Source organism: Glycine max, chromosome 17 (genome assembly GCF_000004515.6).
Source record: "Glycine max cultivar Williams 82 chromosome 17, Glycine_max_v4.0, whole genome shotgun sequence".
Classification (NCBI taxonomy): domain Eukaryota; kingdom Viridiplantae; phylum Streptophyta; class Magnoliopsida; order Fabales; family Fabaceae; genus Glycine; species Glycine max.
The window spans coordinates 41445851-41464717 of NC_038253.2; the positions used below are offsets into that span (position 1 = coordinate 41445851).

Below are 18867 nucleotides of genomic sequence, written 5' to 3' on the forward strand. Positions count from 1 at the left end.
TAGTAACGCTTTTAATCCTTAATAATGTTGATGACCTAAATTATACTAGAAACTACAGCCTTTACCACAATAATACTGTCCATAGATCAAATGACTTTGTAAATTGTATTTTATGACTACATTGCATTTGCTTGGGGTAAACATTTTTATATGCACATCGCCATAAGCATGGGAAACATGTTTCATTAACTATCTAACCTCATCAAATACTTCATACTATTTAAATTTCCCGGAGGCACGTTAAATTAAATTAAATATTTTTTTTCAATGTTACTTGTATGGTTCCATTTGCCCACAACCCATTTCAGTGAAGTGAATGATTTTTTAATATAATCGTAAGCACTTCCTAAAAAACTATTTAGTATTTATATGTATGTACATTCTACAAATGCTATTAACGTCCGATATGGAAGACAAAAAAATTACATGAATCATGTTTGGAAGATATAACGAAATCTTTTTGCCCATATGCCATGTAATTGTTTTTCTCTCAAAAAAGCAATAAGCACCGGTTCTCAGTTAGAACACAGCTCGCGGCTACTTTCAAAGCTACCACCTATTGACAAAAAAAATCCAAAAGAATCAAAATGGAACTGCGTATGGCAACGCGTATATTTCGACCTCAGGCAAGTATTGTGCACGAGGCCACATAGAATTTGAAAGCTGAAAGACATCAGAATCAAACTTCTGTTTCTTTGAGACGGGCCTTGCCTCTGTCGGTTCCGAACTAAATAACCAATCTTCATCTACTGAGTCCAATGCATCATACGTTAGTGGAGGAATCTGTAACAAAGACTTGTACAAAGATCCCACTTTTTGAATTCCATCATCAACTGCAGTATCTATGACATCAGCAACTGCATTATCTGTGACCATAGCATCTCCATGAACCCAATTATGCAACGCTTTGCAATGTTTAGAATCAGAGTTTCCAGTAACACATTTGGGCTCTGTAATCTTGACACTTTTCAACTGACGATCACTTCCAAGTGTATTTTTGGTGACCACAGCATCTCCATGAACTGAATTCTGCTTCAATTTGCAGTTTCTAGAATCAGAATTTCCAAGAACCCGTTTCAGCTCTGTAATCCTGAGACATTGATCACTTCCAATGGGATTTTTAGTGACCATAGCATCTCCATGAACTAAATTCTGCTTCGCTTGACCATGTCTAGAATCAGCCCTTCCACGAACCTGTTTGGGCTCTGTAATCATTAGACGTTGTTGTGACTGACGATCACTTACAAGAGTATTCTTAGTGACCACAGCATCTCCATGAGCTGAATTCAGCATCGCTTTGCCATGTCTTAAATCAGAGTTTCCAAGAACCCGTTTGGGCTCTGTAATCATTAGACGTTGTTGTGACTGACGATCACTTACAAGAGTATTCTTAGTGACCACAGCATCTCCATGAACTGAATTCAGCATCGCTTTGACATGTCTAGAATCAGAGTTTCCAATAACCCGTTTGGGCTCTGTAATCATCAGACGTTGTTGTGACTGACGATCACTTACAAGATTATTCTTAGTGACCACAGCATCTCCATGAACTGAATTCAGCATAGCTTTGCCATGTCTAGAATCAGAGTTTCCAAGAACCCGTTTTGGCTCTGTAATCCTGAGACATTGTGACTGAGGATCACTTGCAAGGGTAGTTTTAGTGAAGGAATCTGCAATTGCCCCCACACTTCCAGAAGAAGACCCCAATTGTAATTTAGATTTGGATTTCGTTTCTTCAGGTTCTCTATGCTTCCTCAAAGGAAGTCGAATTTTAATAGCAGGTCCTGTTTCACAGAAAGACCAAATTAGATTTATACAAGTTAACCCAAATTCGACAACATACAATAAAATGACCAGCTTCAAAGCTTCCTCACCATGATCATGAGTTAATTGTGGGGAGCTCCTTTTTCTCTTGCTGCTTTGAGTACTGTCAGACAAACAGCAAGGCTCCACAGAAGTAACAGGTTGGTCAAATTCCTCTGTAATCCCACTCCTCTCAAGTTGTTCATTCTCACAGTCTTCACCCTTTTGCAACTTCCCATCTGCTTTGGTTTCCTTCAATTTGCTGATGAGCTTGAACTTTTTGCCATCATCAGTGCCATGAGAGGTTGTTGCTGTTCCTTCTTTAAGTTTAATTTCTTTCTCCTCTTTCCTTCTCTCTTTCTTTTCCTTCTTCTCCTTTTTCTTCTCTTTCTTTTCCATTTTCTTCTCTTTCTTCTCCCTCTTCTTCTCCCTCTTCTCCTTCCGGTCCTTCTCTGCTTTCTCCATCTCCTCTCGGAGCTTTAGAGCACCAGAATAACATTTTCAAATAGAGGATAGGGAAGAAGTCCAAAGAAACAAACATGCTATGCAAGCATTTCAATCTTGCTTCACCATGCAATTCAAGAACAAGAACTAATTCATATCTCTTTACGAATCTTTTGGTAGTCAAGAACAATCTTTTCAACAATTGTAAGAACAATAATTATTCATATTTCATTTAATATCTCTTAAATTTATAAGACAGTAGCAATCACCATGCCACACAATAGTAAAAAAGCTCAGAGTTACTTCTACAAATGGAATGAGAATCGAAGATTACCCAATCACCCACTAATCTAGATGCCCGAGTTTCATATGATCTCACATCTTTATACCTCAGATTATAACCTACTGTAATCACAACATGCAGTGATCTTTATACAAAAAACCGATCCAAGATTTGAATTCACCATTTAAATAACAGAGACTATTAGTTTTAGAAAAAGCGTTTCGATTTTTTGGCAATTATAATCACATAGGTGAAAAAGACCCACTAAATATTAAAAACAATTGTTAGCGATAGGAAAGAACCGCATGCATTTTAAAATCCTTATAAAAAAACGAAACCCTTTTCTCGGTCTCACCAAATAACATCTGTTTACTAATTACCCAAAAGAAAACCCTAAACAATTTATAGGTTTTCAGTAAAAGACTCGGGAGCAACAGATCTATGCTCACAACAAGGCCAAATCTCGGCTCTAGGGTTCGATCAAAACACATCTAAACGGTAGCGTTTGGTCCTATTTTAACCTAATCGCAAAAGGGGTGGCAGATTTATGCAAGAAACAACATGCAGAGAGAGTTGCGCACGAACGCAAAATCGAAACGGCTCAACAAACCTTAATCGATTCGATCAAGGCGTCGCCACGTGCCCTATACCCAGGAGGGGGGAAAGGGAAGCAACGAGACATCTTCGATTGATTATCCGAAAAAATATAAAACGTTCGGTTCGTTCTTTTCTGGGTCCTCAAATCGCCCGGCTACGGAAGCGAATCGAGAAGCGAAAAAGGTCCGATTTGGGAGAAAGGGGGGGAAAGAAAACCTAGGATCGAAGGCTTCTACTCTTCTCTGGCTGGCGGCTATGGCCAATGGGGCTCCACAGAAAAAAAAATTGAAACCCTAAGATCTGAATCGCCTCAGCCAAATAAGATGAATGAAAGGAGCCAAGGATTGTATTTATAGCCAGGGAAACCGACTTCAAGCTACCACACGGTTTCGTGATGTCTACGCGGCCACGCGTATTGCTGCTTTTACGATATTGCCCTCGCCACAATATCAATTCCAATGATTTTCAAATTAATCACTTATCGTTTGCTGAATACTATCAAATAATATAAACAAATAATTAGCTTAAAAAACAAATAATTAAGAGATAATTTATATATTATCATAAAGGTAAATGATCATATGAAAAAATTAAACATATGATAATACAAAAATTACTGTATTTCATCCTAAATATATATTTTTTTTTAATTTTATTTGTCTATTTTTATAAGATTTTTTAAAATTTATTTTTATATTAATTATTTTTTACAAAAATATCCTTAGTTATTTTATAATAAGGAGTGCATTGAATTAAGATTTTAAAATATTATTTTCCTATAAAAAAAAGTCTTGCAAATTTTAAAAGATTATGTAAAATTTTTATGACTTATTAATTTTTCTTAAAAGATTCTTATGATTAAAATTTTGTAGTTTGAATTTTAATGAAATTATATTATAAAAATTTAGAAGATTTAAAATAATTTTTTAAGTTTATAAGATTTGAAAGAACATTTTAAGTTTATAAGATTTGAAAGAATTTCAGCATCGTCCCTCTTGTCAAGTCTTCATTACGACTCTATCAATATGAAAGCTCCATCAAGTACCTCTCACTTTTCCATGATACATCAACATCCATCCTCACTTCTACCTTAAAAGAATTCGACTTTTCAGTTAAATTTCATTAGTTGATAATACTGAACATGAAAATGAGTTATTTGTTGGTTCAATTAAAAGCCAAAAAATTATGTATTGTACATGAATTTTTTTATTAGGGAATAAAGAGAAATTTTATTAAAACATGTGAGTATAAGAAATACCCTCTTAGGCTATGTTCGACAAAACTAATTGGAAGTTGAAAAATTAGTTGGTAGTTTAATTAAAATAGCTAAAAAGTATAAAATGAGAGAAAAATAATAAAATCATGATTTATTTTGAAAAAAGATAACATGAAAAATAATTAAATATTATTACACATTGATAATTATGAGATTTGGGTTTAATTGATAATCAATTTTGACTAAGAATGATTAGAATTCTTCTACTTTATTGTTATTTTTAATGGAATAATGAAGATTTTAATATCATTTTAATTTTTAACCAGCAGGAGTCAAAAGAAAGAATATTGCAAGTGCTTTAAAGAAAAATTGATGCAAAAGAAGTCTCGAAGAAAAAGTTAAAGATTATGATAGCTCATTTTGTAACGTCCTGGAATTTTGATGATTGAAAATAAATGTTTGATATTTTTCTTGTGTTATTTGATTACTTGATTAATTTGGATGAGTTAAGGTATTGTGTGAATTAGTCATGTGCTATCTATTTGATGTGGATGTTGAGTTATGTGAACTTTTATTAACTTAGATTGAAATTATGATATTTCAAGTTTTACTTCAACCTGTTCCACTAAAACTGCAATTATGAATTCATTAACCGTTATATCGCTTTAAAATTTGGATTGTAGGCTTGCAACCCAATTTTGCACATTCTGTCTGACCGTTGGGATTTACAATGTAACATCTTGAGTATGAGATATGATATTTTAACGGAAGCAGTAAAATTTTAGCTGGATCAGCTCACCTAAGCGAGCCAAATTTCGCTTGGGTGAGTCTTGCAAGCTACAAATATGTCCAGTAGTGTAAAATAGTCATTTACTTCTCCTTCTCTTCCCCTAAAACCTCCCCCAACACCCCCAACCTCCTCCTCCACCACTAGTGACCGCCACGAACCGCCTTTGCTTGCCGTCGGACCACCACACGAAAAAGAATAGTTTAATTGGAGCAGAATCTTCAAAACTCAACTCGAAGATTCAATAGAGAACAAAGGAAAGACACACCGAGACTCGGAAATCTCTATTGAATACACTCAAAGCCTGAGTATCTCTAATAGGGAAAATCCCCCCTCTAAAGTCATTCTCCTCTCCTCTTCCTTTATACATCCCTTTTCTTCTTATATCCTCATCAACCCCTAAAGTGTAAAGTCTTTCATGGTAATGAGAGGCTAAACTCCATTGTTGAGAGCTTGGCACTCTTTATGCAGGGAACCAAAGATAAAGTATTATAATATATCGGGTGAAAACTGGGATAACATTAGATAAAGAAAAATTATTAACATTGCATCACATAGTTTTGGTATGCTAGGCCCCAACACATTTACATTTTGAATTCATCATTTGCATTTAAATCATTGTTTATTTTTCTTGTTTTTTTTCCTTTTACTTTCCCTTTTAATTTCTCACTTACAATTCTTGTGGACTCAACACTCAGACTTCTATTTTATTTTACTACTTGTGACAAATTGGTACATTTGTCAACAAGTTAACACACATATTTGTTTTTGTATTATTTGTAGCATACATATTGCTATTCCCCACATCACAACATTTTTCTCGTCTCATTGAGCCTTGTTCAACATGTATAACTTTGATCAAATCTATTACACAATAAATCATTATTTTAAGACCAGTTTGGACGAGGAATCAACACTATGGCCGGTTTGAGTTCAATATCATATCAAACATGTTACTGACCATGTGTTGATTTCATTAAACCAGTCAAAACCTCTAAAAAATTGGATTAACTTGGTATGAACCAATTTGAGTGAACCAAATAAATTGGATTTTATCCCTTTTCAAAATTACGTCCTTTATGTAATAAGATACAAGAATTTTCTTGATACATATATGCACATTAGCTAGAGCTCGACATGTGGGTAAGTCCGTCCCACAAAGCCTGCATTATTAACAGACTCATTTTTTGAGTTCGCACCCACCTTGCATAGTTCAAGGACTTAATAGACCAACCCGTGTTTGACAAAATAAATAAATAAATAAATTTTAAAATGTAAATTTTGATCTGTTTTAAATAATTTTAAAAACTAACTATGAATTGTTTAATAAAAGAATTATTTGCCTAAAATGGTAACATAATTTGCATCTTAAGCTACCTAAAAAACATTTTTTATATTATGTTTACTTAATCTATGCTAAATCAAAATATTATATCATCATTCACCAAACGTTGAACCATATAAAAAGTACTTAAATTTTTTACTTTATTTTGTTTGCACCTTATTTATTAGTATTATATTTTTTATATTAAAATGTAAAAGGCTCACGAGGCTCGTGGATAAAACTTGTTCAACCCACATGTTAAGCAAGACCGGCTAAAAAACCCACAATTTAAACATACTCAAGTTATCAAGGTCCATATATTGTATGAGGTGTAGGTTTCATAGGTGGTGCCTGAGCTCAAGTCTCTTTGTCAAACTCTAACAATAGGTAGTTATCTTGGTATGATTGCATACTTATGTTTGAAGGTTCAAAACACTTTTTTATAAATGTGATGCCAAAAAGGAGATAACGTTAACTTTGAGGGAAGTCTATAAATACTGGAACTTTTTCTTTTCAATTAGGTGATCTCATAAAACTACATATCAAATTAGGTTTTTTTGGAAAATTATTAATCTAATTTTAACTTATCGATTGTAATTATAACCGATGGATAAATGATTTTTTTTATAACAGATAAATAAATGATTTTTTTATCAGTTATAATCACGGTTAATGTAGAAAGTCAATTTTTTATGTCAATTATAATTTCAAGTATTGTCAAAAATTAAAATCATCAATTTTAATAAAATAGTTTTTGAAACCACTTGATTTAACATATAATTTTATAAAAACACCTAATTTGATAAAAATAAGTGCGACATAATAGAGCCGAGCAAGACACTACAAGAATGTGATTCGGAGACTAGTGTTTAGTGGCGTCTGGATCCTCTCCATTTTAAGGAGAACCGAACATCTCCATTTCCTGTTTTAAAAACAATGATGACAGGTGGATTGATTTTTTTAATGGGTGAAATTTAACATCACCTTATTACTTTTTTTTGTGGGTTTTTCTGAAACTATATGGATTATTTTTTTTTCTATGCCGGAGATAAAAAAAAAATAGATTTATTAAGGCTAAAATCATAATTAAATTCCTTAATTTTTTTTTATTTCATATAATTAGGACCTTAAAATGGAAGTGAAGATAAAATTTTGACACTTGATAAAGTAAAGTCAACCCTTAAACTAGCAAAGAGAACACCTTTCTCCTTACTCCTCGTCCGAACCTCTCACTACTTCTTCAGTCCTTTAATTCAACCCTCTCACCGACACCAACATCAACCTCTGTTCCTTCAATCCTACGATCACCATCAAGCGGCTCCACTTTACCCTCCTCCTCCCAATCCACCACGTTTACGGAGAGAGAGTGCTTGCCTACTATGGCGGGAAGGTGGAACCGTACGGGGCCATCGGTGGTGGTGGTGCTCCTCCCCCTGCGACGGCGACGAACAAGGTTGTTAAAGCGGTGCCGAAGGTGGACGCCGAGGGAGACGCGAAGAGCGGAGTGCAGAAGTTTCGGGTGAAGCTGTTGGCGGAAAGTGGTGGTCAAAGCATTATTGATGTTCTCTGTCAGGTATGTATGAAGTATGAACATAGTAATAGCATTTATATTTTATTGTGCTGCTAGTTTTGGCTTAAATTGGACTTGCATGTTGGTTGACAGTAAATTAGTAGTAGTAATGCTCCTAATTAGATGAGTAATAATTAATAATCTTCCTAACACTTTATGGGAGAGGTCTTGCTTTTTATCAATGTACTGATTTATTGAATGATGGAAAGATTCAGTACATCAGCATGAACAGCTTTAGTAATCGGATGAGGGAATTCCTCGATCCAGAACTGTTAACATTCTGACCCTCTCATCAGCAATTTGAAACCAGTGCAGCAGCCAATCTTTGAGAGAGTTAACATTCTGATTCAGCCTTATGGGAAAGGTCTTGTTAAAATGGAAATGATAATTATAAAATGTAGAATTCAAAATTTTTTTGATAAATTTATTTTTAATAAATTGGAGGATGTTGTAGTGTAGGAGGGTTAAAATTGTTTCCAGTTTTAAGATTTATCTTGAAAATATTTCCTATAACACAATCAAACACATTTTCTCCATCATGTCCTATTTTTAATGAAGATGAAAATAGAAAATGAGGAAACCAAACCGGGGTCTTTATATATTTTTTGGTGTACAACGAGGACAACAAGATTTGAATCTAGTTACTTGGCCATAATATATTCTCACTTGTTTTCTAGAGGGAGTATTATGGCTCGCAACAACTTTGGATTTAGTCATATGGAACATCATCCTCGGTTCTATACTGTATTAGGCTAGCCACTCTAAATGCCATGATTGACAATGTCTATTTAACAGTTTACTAGAAGAATATGAATATGGCTTCTCATAAGTATTGGGAACAACTCTTGTTCTTCGAATTTTTTAGGGGTAGGGGCAGGTTATAACTTAGAAGTGGAAGGTTTATTCTAAATTTCTAAAGATTAAATCCAGACAATAATGTTCCTCTTTTTCCAATTGGTAAAAGTTAATCAAACAAACATGAAGCCATTACATTATGAAAAGAAAGAAGAAAAAAATATTGACATAGATGCAACAAGAGTAATTGCAGAATTTATTTAGAAGATAAAAGTTATTTGTTGAAACATAAACACACATGCAGAGGCACCCTTCAGAACTGAATATTGCAAACACACAAGGCAATACCAAACATAAATGACAAACATCCACTCCCGAAAGGTTTAGCTTCTAACAGGAAAATAATACTTCAACACACCTTTGGATATGGTAGTGTTTGGTAGAGTGGAATGGAAAGAAATGAAACCGAGAAAAATAATTTGAATTAAAATAGTGTGGGGGAGGTGTGGGACCCACACTAATTTTTGAAATTTTACCTTCCTTTCCTTGCTACTTCCATTGCTCCAAACAGGGGGCAAAAGAGAGATAAGAAGAGAGAAGAAATAACTATATGTGTGTGTGCTTGACACTTTGATGGTTAGTAAGGATGATCAATTTTATTTTTCATTTATTGCTAAAAGCTTTCACCTGGGATAAAGCTTATGTTGTTGTTGTTGTATACGTGTATTACTATTGCATCCAGAGTCAGAATTCCATAGGTACGCAAGAACCTACCTTTTCTGGGAATCTCTATTCCGAAGGGATTTAGCATAATTTTTTATATGCATTCATTAAACTATTTTCTGTTTTTCACTACCATGGTGGTTGATCTGAATTAGTGATTTTGTCAATGCTAATTCTTTCAGATCGGTTTGGATGGAATTCGTATGTTGGATCCAAATACTAGTCGAACATTGAGAATATATCCACTTGAGAACATAACAAGATGTGATGTAAGCTTGTTTATTTACTTTGTGAAATTTTGAATAGATATTTTGAAATTAATTTGTAGTCAATCTCAATATAATGTTTTCTAATTGATTTATGGCTTTATGCATGAAATTCGATTCAATTACCTTTGCATTTTGGTCGAAGAGCTCAGTGGATGTTGAGCCAGGACGAATAAGATTGCTGTCCAATAGATATACTACCAACACACTTTTGGATACAGTTAATGCTGCTACCATACAGGTATACAGAGAAATTCATCTTTCCTGTATGCTAGTATATTTATTTTGCTGATGAATTAGATTATTAGACTGGGAATTTGTAAATATCTGCTGGACGACGCTGGTTTTGTTTCAAGTTACCAGGGGACAGGCTTTGATTTTAGTTACTTGCTTTGTGTAAATTATGATCAGTGTACATTCTAGGTCTTTTTTATTTTTTATTTTTTACCCATGACATTTAGTATTACCATTTGATGATATTTGTTGTATTTGGTGCCACTTACCTGCCTCAACTTTTTCTCCCTAATTGGCCTCATCATTTGTTCTTTATCAAAAGGTTAAAGATTTCAAGCACCAACTCTGAAGATATGCGCTGCCTCTTTGTTTCCTTTTTTCTTTTTATAATGTATTTACTGTGTTGTTTCTAACATCTACCCTAATACTCTATAAATTGCTGCTTTTTGCTTTGCATCAAAATATGACCTGTCCTTTGAATTAAAGCATAATGCAGGTTTAGGCCTGGGAATTATCAATGAACATGAGTTTGATTAAGATCCAAACAACTCTCTTGATAATTTTGATTATATGTAATTTTTAAAAAATATCATGTCGAACCTTTTTATTTTGCCAATGGCCTTCTAATTGTGCTTTTTGGCTGTTGACAGTACTGGCAAATAGTATTTGTGTCCCAATCCCAAATCCACAGCAGTACCAGATTACCAGCAAGTGTTTGTTGTAGAATTTGTGTATTTTACTTTTAAGTTTTAACATGTAGTGCATGCAGAAGTTCAATGCCATCCTCTTATTTCTGTATTAGTTCTAATAGTTTAGTAGTTGTATAGAATAAATTGTTATACACAAGATGAAATATGGGGTTAATAACATTGGTTCATACACCATAAAACTGACAAATTCAAATGTTTTATACCTTGTCTCTTGTACGACATCTAATTCATTACTTCCTATTTTTTTTTTATTGTTAAATGTTAGTTTGTTAGTTTTGTCAGAAATGTCAGTTGGAGGATTCGAACTCGCGACCTCTCCCCCCTCCCTTCACCCTTCCCCAACCACTGGGCCAACCTTATATCTCCTTCATCACTTCCTATTGATATTGTTCCTGGCCATTTCCTAATTTATAAATCCCTTGCAAAAAATTTCTAGTTAATATCTTCTAGTCTTTTTCTCTTGGTCCATGGACTTATCAAGTTGGACTATCAAATCATTTCTACTATGTCTCTTGCAATGATATAAAACTCATCGCGTCTATTGACATTGTTCCTAGCTAGTTCTTTATTATTTTCAATCCTATATAAAGATATTCCAGTTTGAATCTTGTTCTCTTTGGATCCTTGGTTACATATACTTCTCAAGTTCTTTATAATCATTTTTCAATGTTGGGGGTGGGGGTGGGGGGTAATATATGTCATGATATTCTCTTGTTTTCTCGATGCAGTTCAAGGAAATGGGTGGAAGCAGGAGGCCTTCCGAATCATTGAGAACAAACGAACAGCCTACAGAAAAAAAGAGAGGATTTGGTGATTGGATGAATTTGATTAAACCTGCCGATGAAGAGAAGGATCATTGGGTAACATTAGATGCAAATTATGTTTTCTTTTGCTTTTTTCTGAACCCCATACCAGATTTGGCTCCTTTAAAGTGAATGGGCACTATAAAGGATAAAATGCAGAGATATAACTGTTGATTGAAAAAACAATGCTTGAAATTATGATAAAATACATGCACATATAAAATAAACTATGAAATTTTTAAAATATACTCCATTGATTTTCCAATCAACAGTGATAATTTCACACCTTACCTTCAGAAGTGCATCCCTTGTTTTAAAGGAGCCAAATTCCCTCTTACCCTTCCCCTAAAATGGCTTGTAGGGCTTTAGCAGAATATTTTTGGTTGAACTATTTATTTAATTACTAGGATTCAATGTTATTATATATTGCTGCTTGGTTATGATTGTTGGGACAAGGGTGTATTGCTGTTGCCATTATTTTTACAACAAGAAAAACAACCAAGCCTTTCTCACTACATGAGGTCAGCTAGATGAATCAAATGATGTCATAATATTTTATCGTAAATTATGGCTATGATCAAACTATTGACCCAAAAAATCTTCTTAATGGTTTCACCCATACTTTTTTTCATGATCTTCCTTTGTCTCTAGTGTTTGGGCTACCCTCCATAGAGCTGTTCCAAAATTCTTTTATATCTAATATGTTTACTCATCCAACACAGCATTCTCCTTTTTGCTACCTTGAGCTTATTCCGTTGTTGGCTTTTTAATGCCCAATGTTTAGTCTCATACAATATTGCAGGTTTTTTAACTGTGATAAAGTTTTTAAGCTTGAGTGATACTTTTTAGTCATAGATAACACCTGAAGCACTCCTCCAATTCATCTACCTGCTTGAATCCTGTGGTTTACATCTTCCTCAATTTCTCTGCCGTTCTGTATGAAGGGCCCTAAATACTTAAACTCTGTTACTTGTATTAAAGTATGTTCTCGGGACTTTTACTTTTAAGCTAGGCTTGTTGTTCTTCATGCTAAACTTACATTCCATGTACTTGGTGTTACTTTTACTTAAGCAAAATCCACGAGTTTTCAAAGCTTGTCCCCATTTCTCCAATTCCCATTTATTTCCTCACTTGATTCTTCAACTTGAACTATATCGTCTTATAAAAAGCATGCATCATAGCACTGCCTCTTGGATGTGCTCAGTTAGCAAGCCTAAGACCAAAATAAAGAGGTAAGGACTCAAAGCTGACCCTTGACCCAGCCCTATGGTTGTTGGAAAATTTTAAATTTGTTGTGACCCAATCTTGTGTTCTCACCATATTCATGCCTCCCTTATACATATCCTTGATTGCTCAAGTATTGCACATAGGAACTCTGGCCTTCCACAAAATCTGACACCGTTTTCCCTCATCAATTTAATTTTTAGGCTAAAATGCATTTTTTGTCCCCCTATTTTTTCAAATATGTGATTTTAGTCCCCCTACATTTTAATTGAGACATTTCATCCCTCACTTTTAAAAAATTCGCGATTTTAGTCCTCCGTTTTATAATTGAGCATTTTGTCCCCCACTTTTAAAAAAGCCACAATTTTAATCCTTGTAGCCAATTTCAAACATTGATCTATGCATTCTGTAAAGGTTGAATGACACGTGTCTATTTATTATCCACATGACAAATGTTTTTTTTAATTATTTAATTGCTAACAAACTTAATTTATTAAAAAAAATAATTAAAAAGTACATAGTTAAGTCTGGAATTGAAAAGGGGACTAAAATCACAGATTTTTAAAAAGTGTGGGATGAAATGTCTCAATTAAAAAATAGGGGGACTAAAATTGCGGATTTAGAAAAATGGGAGGACGAAAATTGCATTTTAGCCTAACTTTTACAATGCTAATGTGTTTGTTACACTTATAACCCTTGGAAAGTGCAAATTGTCTAAATGTAACTTGATCTTAATGAAAATGAAAGCTACATCAACTTAAACTACACTCAGTTTTCATTTTTGCTTGTACTCAATTGGAGTTCTTATGAGGTTCAATTTATGCATAGGTCCCAGATGAAGCAGTCTTAAAATGTACAGCATGCGGAGTAGATTTTGGGGCTTTTCTTCGCAGAGTTGATCTCCTGTTTCTTTTAATTATGTTTTATATTGTGTGGTTTGGGTGCTAATGTTTGATCATCTATGCTTTGGACAGCATCACTGTAGGAACTGTGGGGATATTTTTTGTGACAAATGCACACGTGGTAGAATTGCTCTTACTTCTGATGAGGATGCTCTGCAAGTACGAGTTTGTGATCGATGCATGGTATGTGTAGTGCTTGTTCACTTCCCTCTTCATCCCCTCCCCATCCCATCAACTGATGCATGATTTATGTTGCCTTTGCAATTTCTGAGATTTAGTGCCTCTTGATGGAAATTTCAATTCATGTTTTTTTGTCCTTCTTGAATGGGTCTTTTATCCCCTGTTTCTCTCCATTTTTCAATTGCACTAGTGTAGTCAATGTTAGAAACTGTGGAAGCTATGTTGCTATGCATTATATTTTCAAACATTGTTTATGGGCATTGCAAAATGTGGAATGTTATACTCCGTTTTCTGTTTAGGCTGAAGTGACTCTAAGGCTGAGTAATGCTAAAGAGTCATCAAGTAAACCTGTATTGCAGAGTCATGAGGATCTTGCAAAGAAACTTCAGGTAAATAATTGTGGCATGGCGTAATGTTTGATAGTGTTATTTTTATTAGCTATTGAAGGTTTTAATTTGCTTTAGTTACGTGGTTAAACATACATTTGTGAGCAAGTGTCCATCAGATGGTGATTTATTTTGTAGAATTTTGGGTAGGATGAGCTAGAAAGGAATAGAAGGATATCAGGTACCTATTATAATCGGAGTCCAAATCTGGAGCCTGGGTTGCAAAACTTGCTGTATAGTTTGGATGAATTGTCAAAGTAGGTGACACAAAATTTTAGCGAGAATCTTTTATGTGGGTGATTTAGTTAGAGTTGCAGGATTATATATATATTTAAGATAATTAAGATGGAAAATGATGTTCGTGGCTCATTAAGTGGCGGCATTGTTCACAGGCTCTAAGTCTGATGGATCTGGAAGACGAATGAAAGAAGTTGCATGTCCTATTTGCACTGTCCATCTTCAGGTTGGAAATCCGTTGATTAACTTTGCAGGAATCTCTCCTCACTTCACTCCGACACGCATCATAATGAAGGGCTTTTTGTGGAATTGTTGCAGGTGCAGGTACCAACCTCTGGTTCAGAGACCATCGAGTGTGGAGTTTGTCAGCACCCTTTTCTTGTGACTGCTCGTTGAGTTGAGATGACACTGATACAGATGAAGGTGTCTATCCAAGGGTTTCATGTTCGATTATTTTACTGTTCTATCTCTTGCACGTGAATAATAGATGCACTTATTTATCTTGCTTTCTTTTTGGGGTCTTAGTTTGGGGTGTACATGATTACCTTTTCTAGTCCTCTTGAAAAGCTGTTTCAATTTGTATAAAGTAGTTGCCGAACATATATGTATAGCCGTGTCAATTTCACTGTAATTTGTAAGTTCACTGGTTTGAAACGATATAGTAGCTCTGTCAATATTTTCGAGGATCAGTAATTTTAACTGTTTGAAAGGTCTCAACCGATTTGCAACTATAGTGATTGCAATCACATGTCTTGTATGATGGATTAGCCGAATTTAAATAGTCGTACTATCAATGCACAATATTAGAACAGTATTTTCGAAACATAATGAAATTCTTAATTCATGTTTTTGAATTTTGATGCCTGATGGGGTCGCAGCATTTTGAAATAGCTACAAACGACTGGATTAGTTTTAAAGAAGCTTCACAACTACAATACTACATCGCATTGTTGGTCTTGACTCATGAGCTAATCTTTAGTCGTGGATGTATTTGTTTGCTCCACAAAACAATGACTTGAAATTTTAATAGGGAAAGTATATCTATTTGTTGTAACTTGTAACATTCTACTGGCAGGAAATGAAATGCATTTGTGGTTGCTTTATGCTTTTCGTATGTCCTTTGAACACATAGCCAGCTCTAAAAAGGGAATACTCAGATGCAAGTTCACAAGTCATTTATTGATTATTAAGGCTTTCAGCACTAATTAAAAAAACTAAAGATACTCGGTTCCCATGGCTTTCTGAACCCGAGAGATTCAAAAGAAGCTAGCTCAATATGTGAATATGGATGGTGGTTTTCTCTGCTGTCGCAATTTCACCATCCGAGCCACAGCTCTCGAGAGTTGAGGATAACCATCCAATTACAAGTTTCTGTGAATGATAGCTGATTAAGCATTGCTTTGTCCCCACACAAAACCACTGTAGCTCTATTTACTTTGTATGTCGAAATTCGTAATATTCTAATATTGTTTTATTTCAATGCTACGTTGAAAATGGATCTGGATTGCTTGCCGTTAGGTTTCACTTTTTCTTTTCTTTTATTGATTTGTAAAGACTGAAAAATAAAATTGAGGGTTGAGATTCAAGTTTCTTTCTCTCTATCTGATGACAAAGAATCCTCTTCCCTTGAAAATCACTTATGATAAGCTTTCTTGAAAGTACTTGCCGGCTAATAAATTTAGTTTTAGGATTTAACTTTGTTTTTTTTTTTTTTTACAAAAGAACTTAACTTATTCTTACCTTAATGGTATGTTTTGTTTAGAAGAAAAAAAAAATACTAGTAACGTATTCTTCAACACTCTTCTAATAAACACATATTTTATTGTTGATTAAAAATTATTAAAAATTATAAAATTAAGACGTAAGAGAGACTCCTTAAATAAATAAAAAATGAGACCCTTAATATTGTATTTTCTAATAAATTATAATCAATACTAGAATATATAAAAAAACGTGTTAGTATTTCTCTTAGGGAAAAAAAGAATGTTAATAATACATTCTTTGACATTTTTTTAAATATAGTTTATTACTGTAAGAAAAGAAAATAAATGAAAAGTATGATGATTTTATAGGTTACTAACACATTTACCCATACAATCCTACGAGTTGTATCAGTATCTACATTTATACCAAAATGACTGTTAGATGTAGATAAAAAGGCTATCAAATTCTATTCTAAGAAAAATTAAATAATAATTTTAACATGTGAAAACAAATGAAGCAATTATGTATATGACTAATTACATGCTTATAATTTATAAATGTTATTAGAGAAAATAACAAATGAATTAAAAAAATAAGTCAAGCGAAATTAGATTCAACATATCATATCAAAAAGGTAAAAGTAAACAATGCAGTTAAAAAAGGTAAAAGTAAACAATACAAATTATCTCACATTTGTTGTCATAACCACAAATTAATTATTCAACCTATTTAATCATAATTACCACAGGAGATTTAATGAATTATGACGTGATTTTTTTCACTCCAATAATACAAAAAAAAAATATTTATTCAAATAATACAATCTAAAAAATATTTATCTCATTGATACAAAATACTGTTCATGTTAAAAAATTAATTTTTAAACTAAGTTTTTTTTGCCTAGTTTAGAAATCGATGTCTGCCAAATTGATTTCTAAACTAGGTTTTTGTTTTTTTTTAAAACTTAGTTGAGAATGAGAATTGACTTTTTTTTTCTTTACTTGATTTATTTTAGTTTTTTTAAATTATTTTTCTATTTTTTCTTACATTTTTTTTAAATTAACTATTTTTTGTTTTAATTTTTTATTTTACTAATATATATATATATATATATATATATATATATATATATATATATATATAGAATATCATTTAACAAAAATGCATATATTTAAATAATCACTATAAATATAATTTAGTTAAATATTTATGAAGAATTCATATTTTTAAATAATCTAATTCTTTTCCCTAAATAAATCAAATAAATAAAACATGTTCAATTTTAATGTAAAATGAATATAACAATCAAATTAATGTTTTAATTCATAAATCTTCCATTTTTTTTCTTAAAGAAACTTGGTGAATCATGTTATTTTAATTTTTGATTTTATTTCTATTGATCTTTTGTGCCTAAATATATCCAAAACATTAAAATTAAGCGAATCTAAAAGTAATAAAAAAATCAAGATAAAACATACAAAAAGAGAACTAATTAAATTTTATATATAATGAATAATTACACTTTTTTTATGCATGAATAATTACAATGTTGTAAAATAAAAAAAGTGATTTAGTGAAAAAATTAGAGTTATTTAGTGAAAATAAAAAAGTGGTTTGAATTATCCAAGGTAATAAACTAACAATGTAGTATTAAGAAAAAAAAGTGTGAAAATTATACAAAATTCCATTTATGATGAGAGTTTCTTCTTCTTCTATACAAGCATATAGATCATTAAAAAGGAAAAAAGAACAATTTAAAAAAATAAAGAAATAAAAAAAACTCAATTCTCATTCTGAATTGAGTTTAAAATAAAAACAAAAGTCTAATTTAGAAATTGATTTCTAAATTAAGGAAAAAAATAGCATTGTTTACGTTAAAAATCAATTCCTCATACGGATTTCTTAACGTGAACAATGTTTTATATCATTGAGATAAATATTTTTTAGATTGTATTATTTAAATAAATATTTTTTTTTGGAAATGCACCAATTAACGCATTATGGAAATTATCAAATAACATGCATTAGATTATCAAGTTGTCGTAGGACTGGGACATGCGTCCATACAGACCTGATGGTTATGGTTATGTACAACTTACAACTAATAACAATAAGACAACGACCAACCTTTTTACTAAAAAAAAGATGTTCCTATGATAAAAGTATATAGTTGAACTATCAGAAGCTTTTTTTCTTAATATATAGACTTATATATTATTTATATAATATATAATATATTTTCCTTCTATTTTTAACATGTGATACATTATCAAGTTGTAGTAAGATGTAACAATATTAATTGTTAAATTTATTTCTTTCGATATTTATTTAAGTTGATGGTTATATTATAACTTACAACTAATAACAAACAACAGTATGACAGAGACCTACCTTATGTTCGAAACAGTTGTTTCAATGATAAGCATAGTTGTGAATTATGGGAAACCTTTTCTCAATAAACTTATATTATTTATATAGTACTATTTTTTCCCTATATTTCTTTGTGACATTAAGTATTTTATCTCATATTTTTCTTCTCATCTTTCTAATTTTTTTATTGTACATAAACTTGTACAAAAATGTATAAATATATTTTTACCTTTCGATATTAGATTTTGTTTCCTAATATGTTCATGAATATATATATATATATATATATATATATATATATATATATAT

At 32.3% G+C, this 18867-nt stretch overlaps 2 protein-coding genes across 2 annotated transcripts; one reads left to right on the plus strand and one right to left on the minus strand.

Annotated features, from left to right (window-relative positions):
* Positions 1-447: 447 nt before the first annotated feature.
* Positions 448-3455, minus strand: LOC100776119 (kinesin-related protein 12). Its single transcript, XM_003550383.4, has 3 exons — positions 3141-3455; positions 1875-2280; positions 448-1784 (listed from the first exon to the last, which is right to left on the minus strand). Exons 1-3 carry the CDS (start codon positions 3210-3212, stop codon positions 583-585), a joined length of 1680 nt encoding a protein of 559 aa, XP_003550431.1. The 5' UTR covers positions 3213-3455; the 3' UTR covers positions 448-582.
* A 4251-nt stretch (positions 3456-7706) lies between these two features.
* On the plus strand, positions 7707-15115 carry LOC100788920 (protein FREE1; the record flags this gene model as incomplete). The annotated part of the gene is made up of 10 exons (XM_006601645.4): positions 7707-8027; positions 9725-9811; positions 9954-10049; positions 11481-11612; positions 13608-13673; positions 13754-13864; positions 14161-14250; positions 14398-14428; positions 14640-14710; positions 14803-15115. Coding segments are annotated over 10 exons (1083 nt in total), but the record flags the coding sequence as incomplete, so codon positions are not given.
* Positions 15116-18867: the final 3752 nt, after the last annotated feature.

Coding starts and splice junctions, on each gene's coding strand:
- LOC100776119 (XM_003550383.4), bottom strand. CDS start 3,212: ATGTCTCGTTGCTTCCCTTTCCCCCCTCCTGGGTATAGGGCACGTGGC. Junction 2,281..3,140: donor CCTTGATCGAATCGATTAAG/GTTTGTTGAGCC, acceptor GGTGCTCTAAAG/CTCCGAGAGGAGATGGAGAA. Junction 1,785..1,874: donor ACAATTAACTCATGATCATG/GTGAGGAAGCTT, acceptor TCTGTGAAACAG/GACCTGCTATTAAAATTCGA.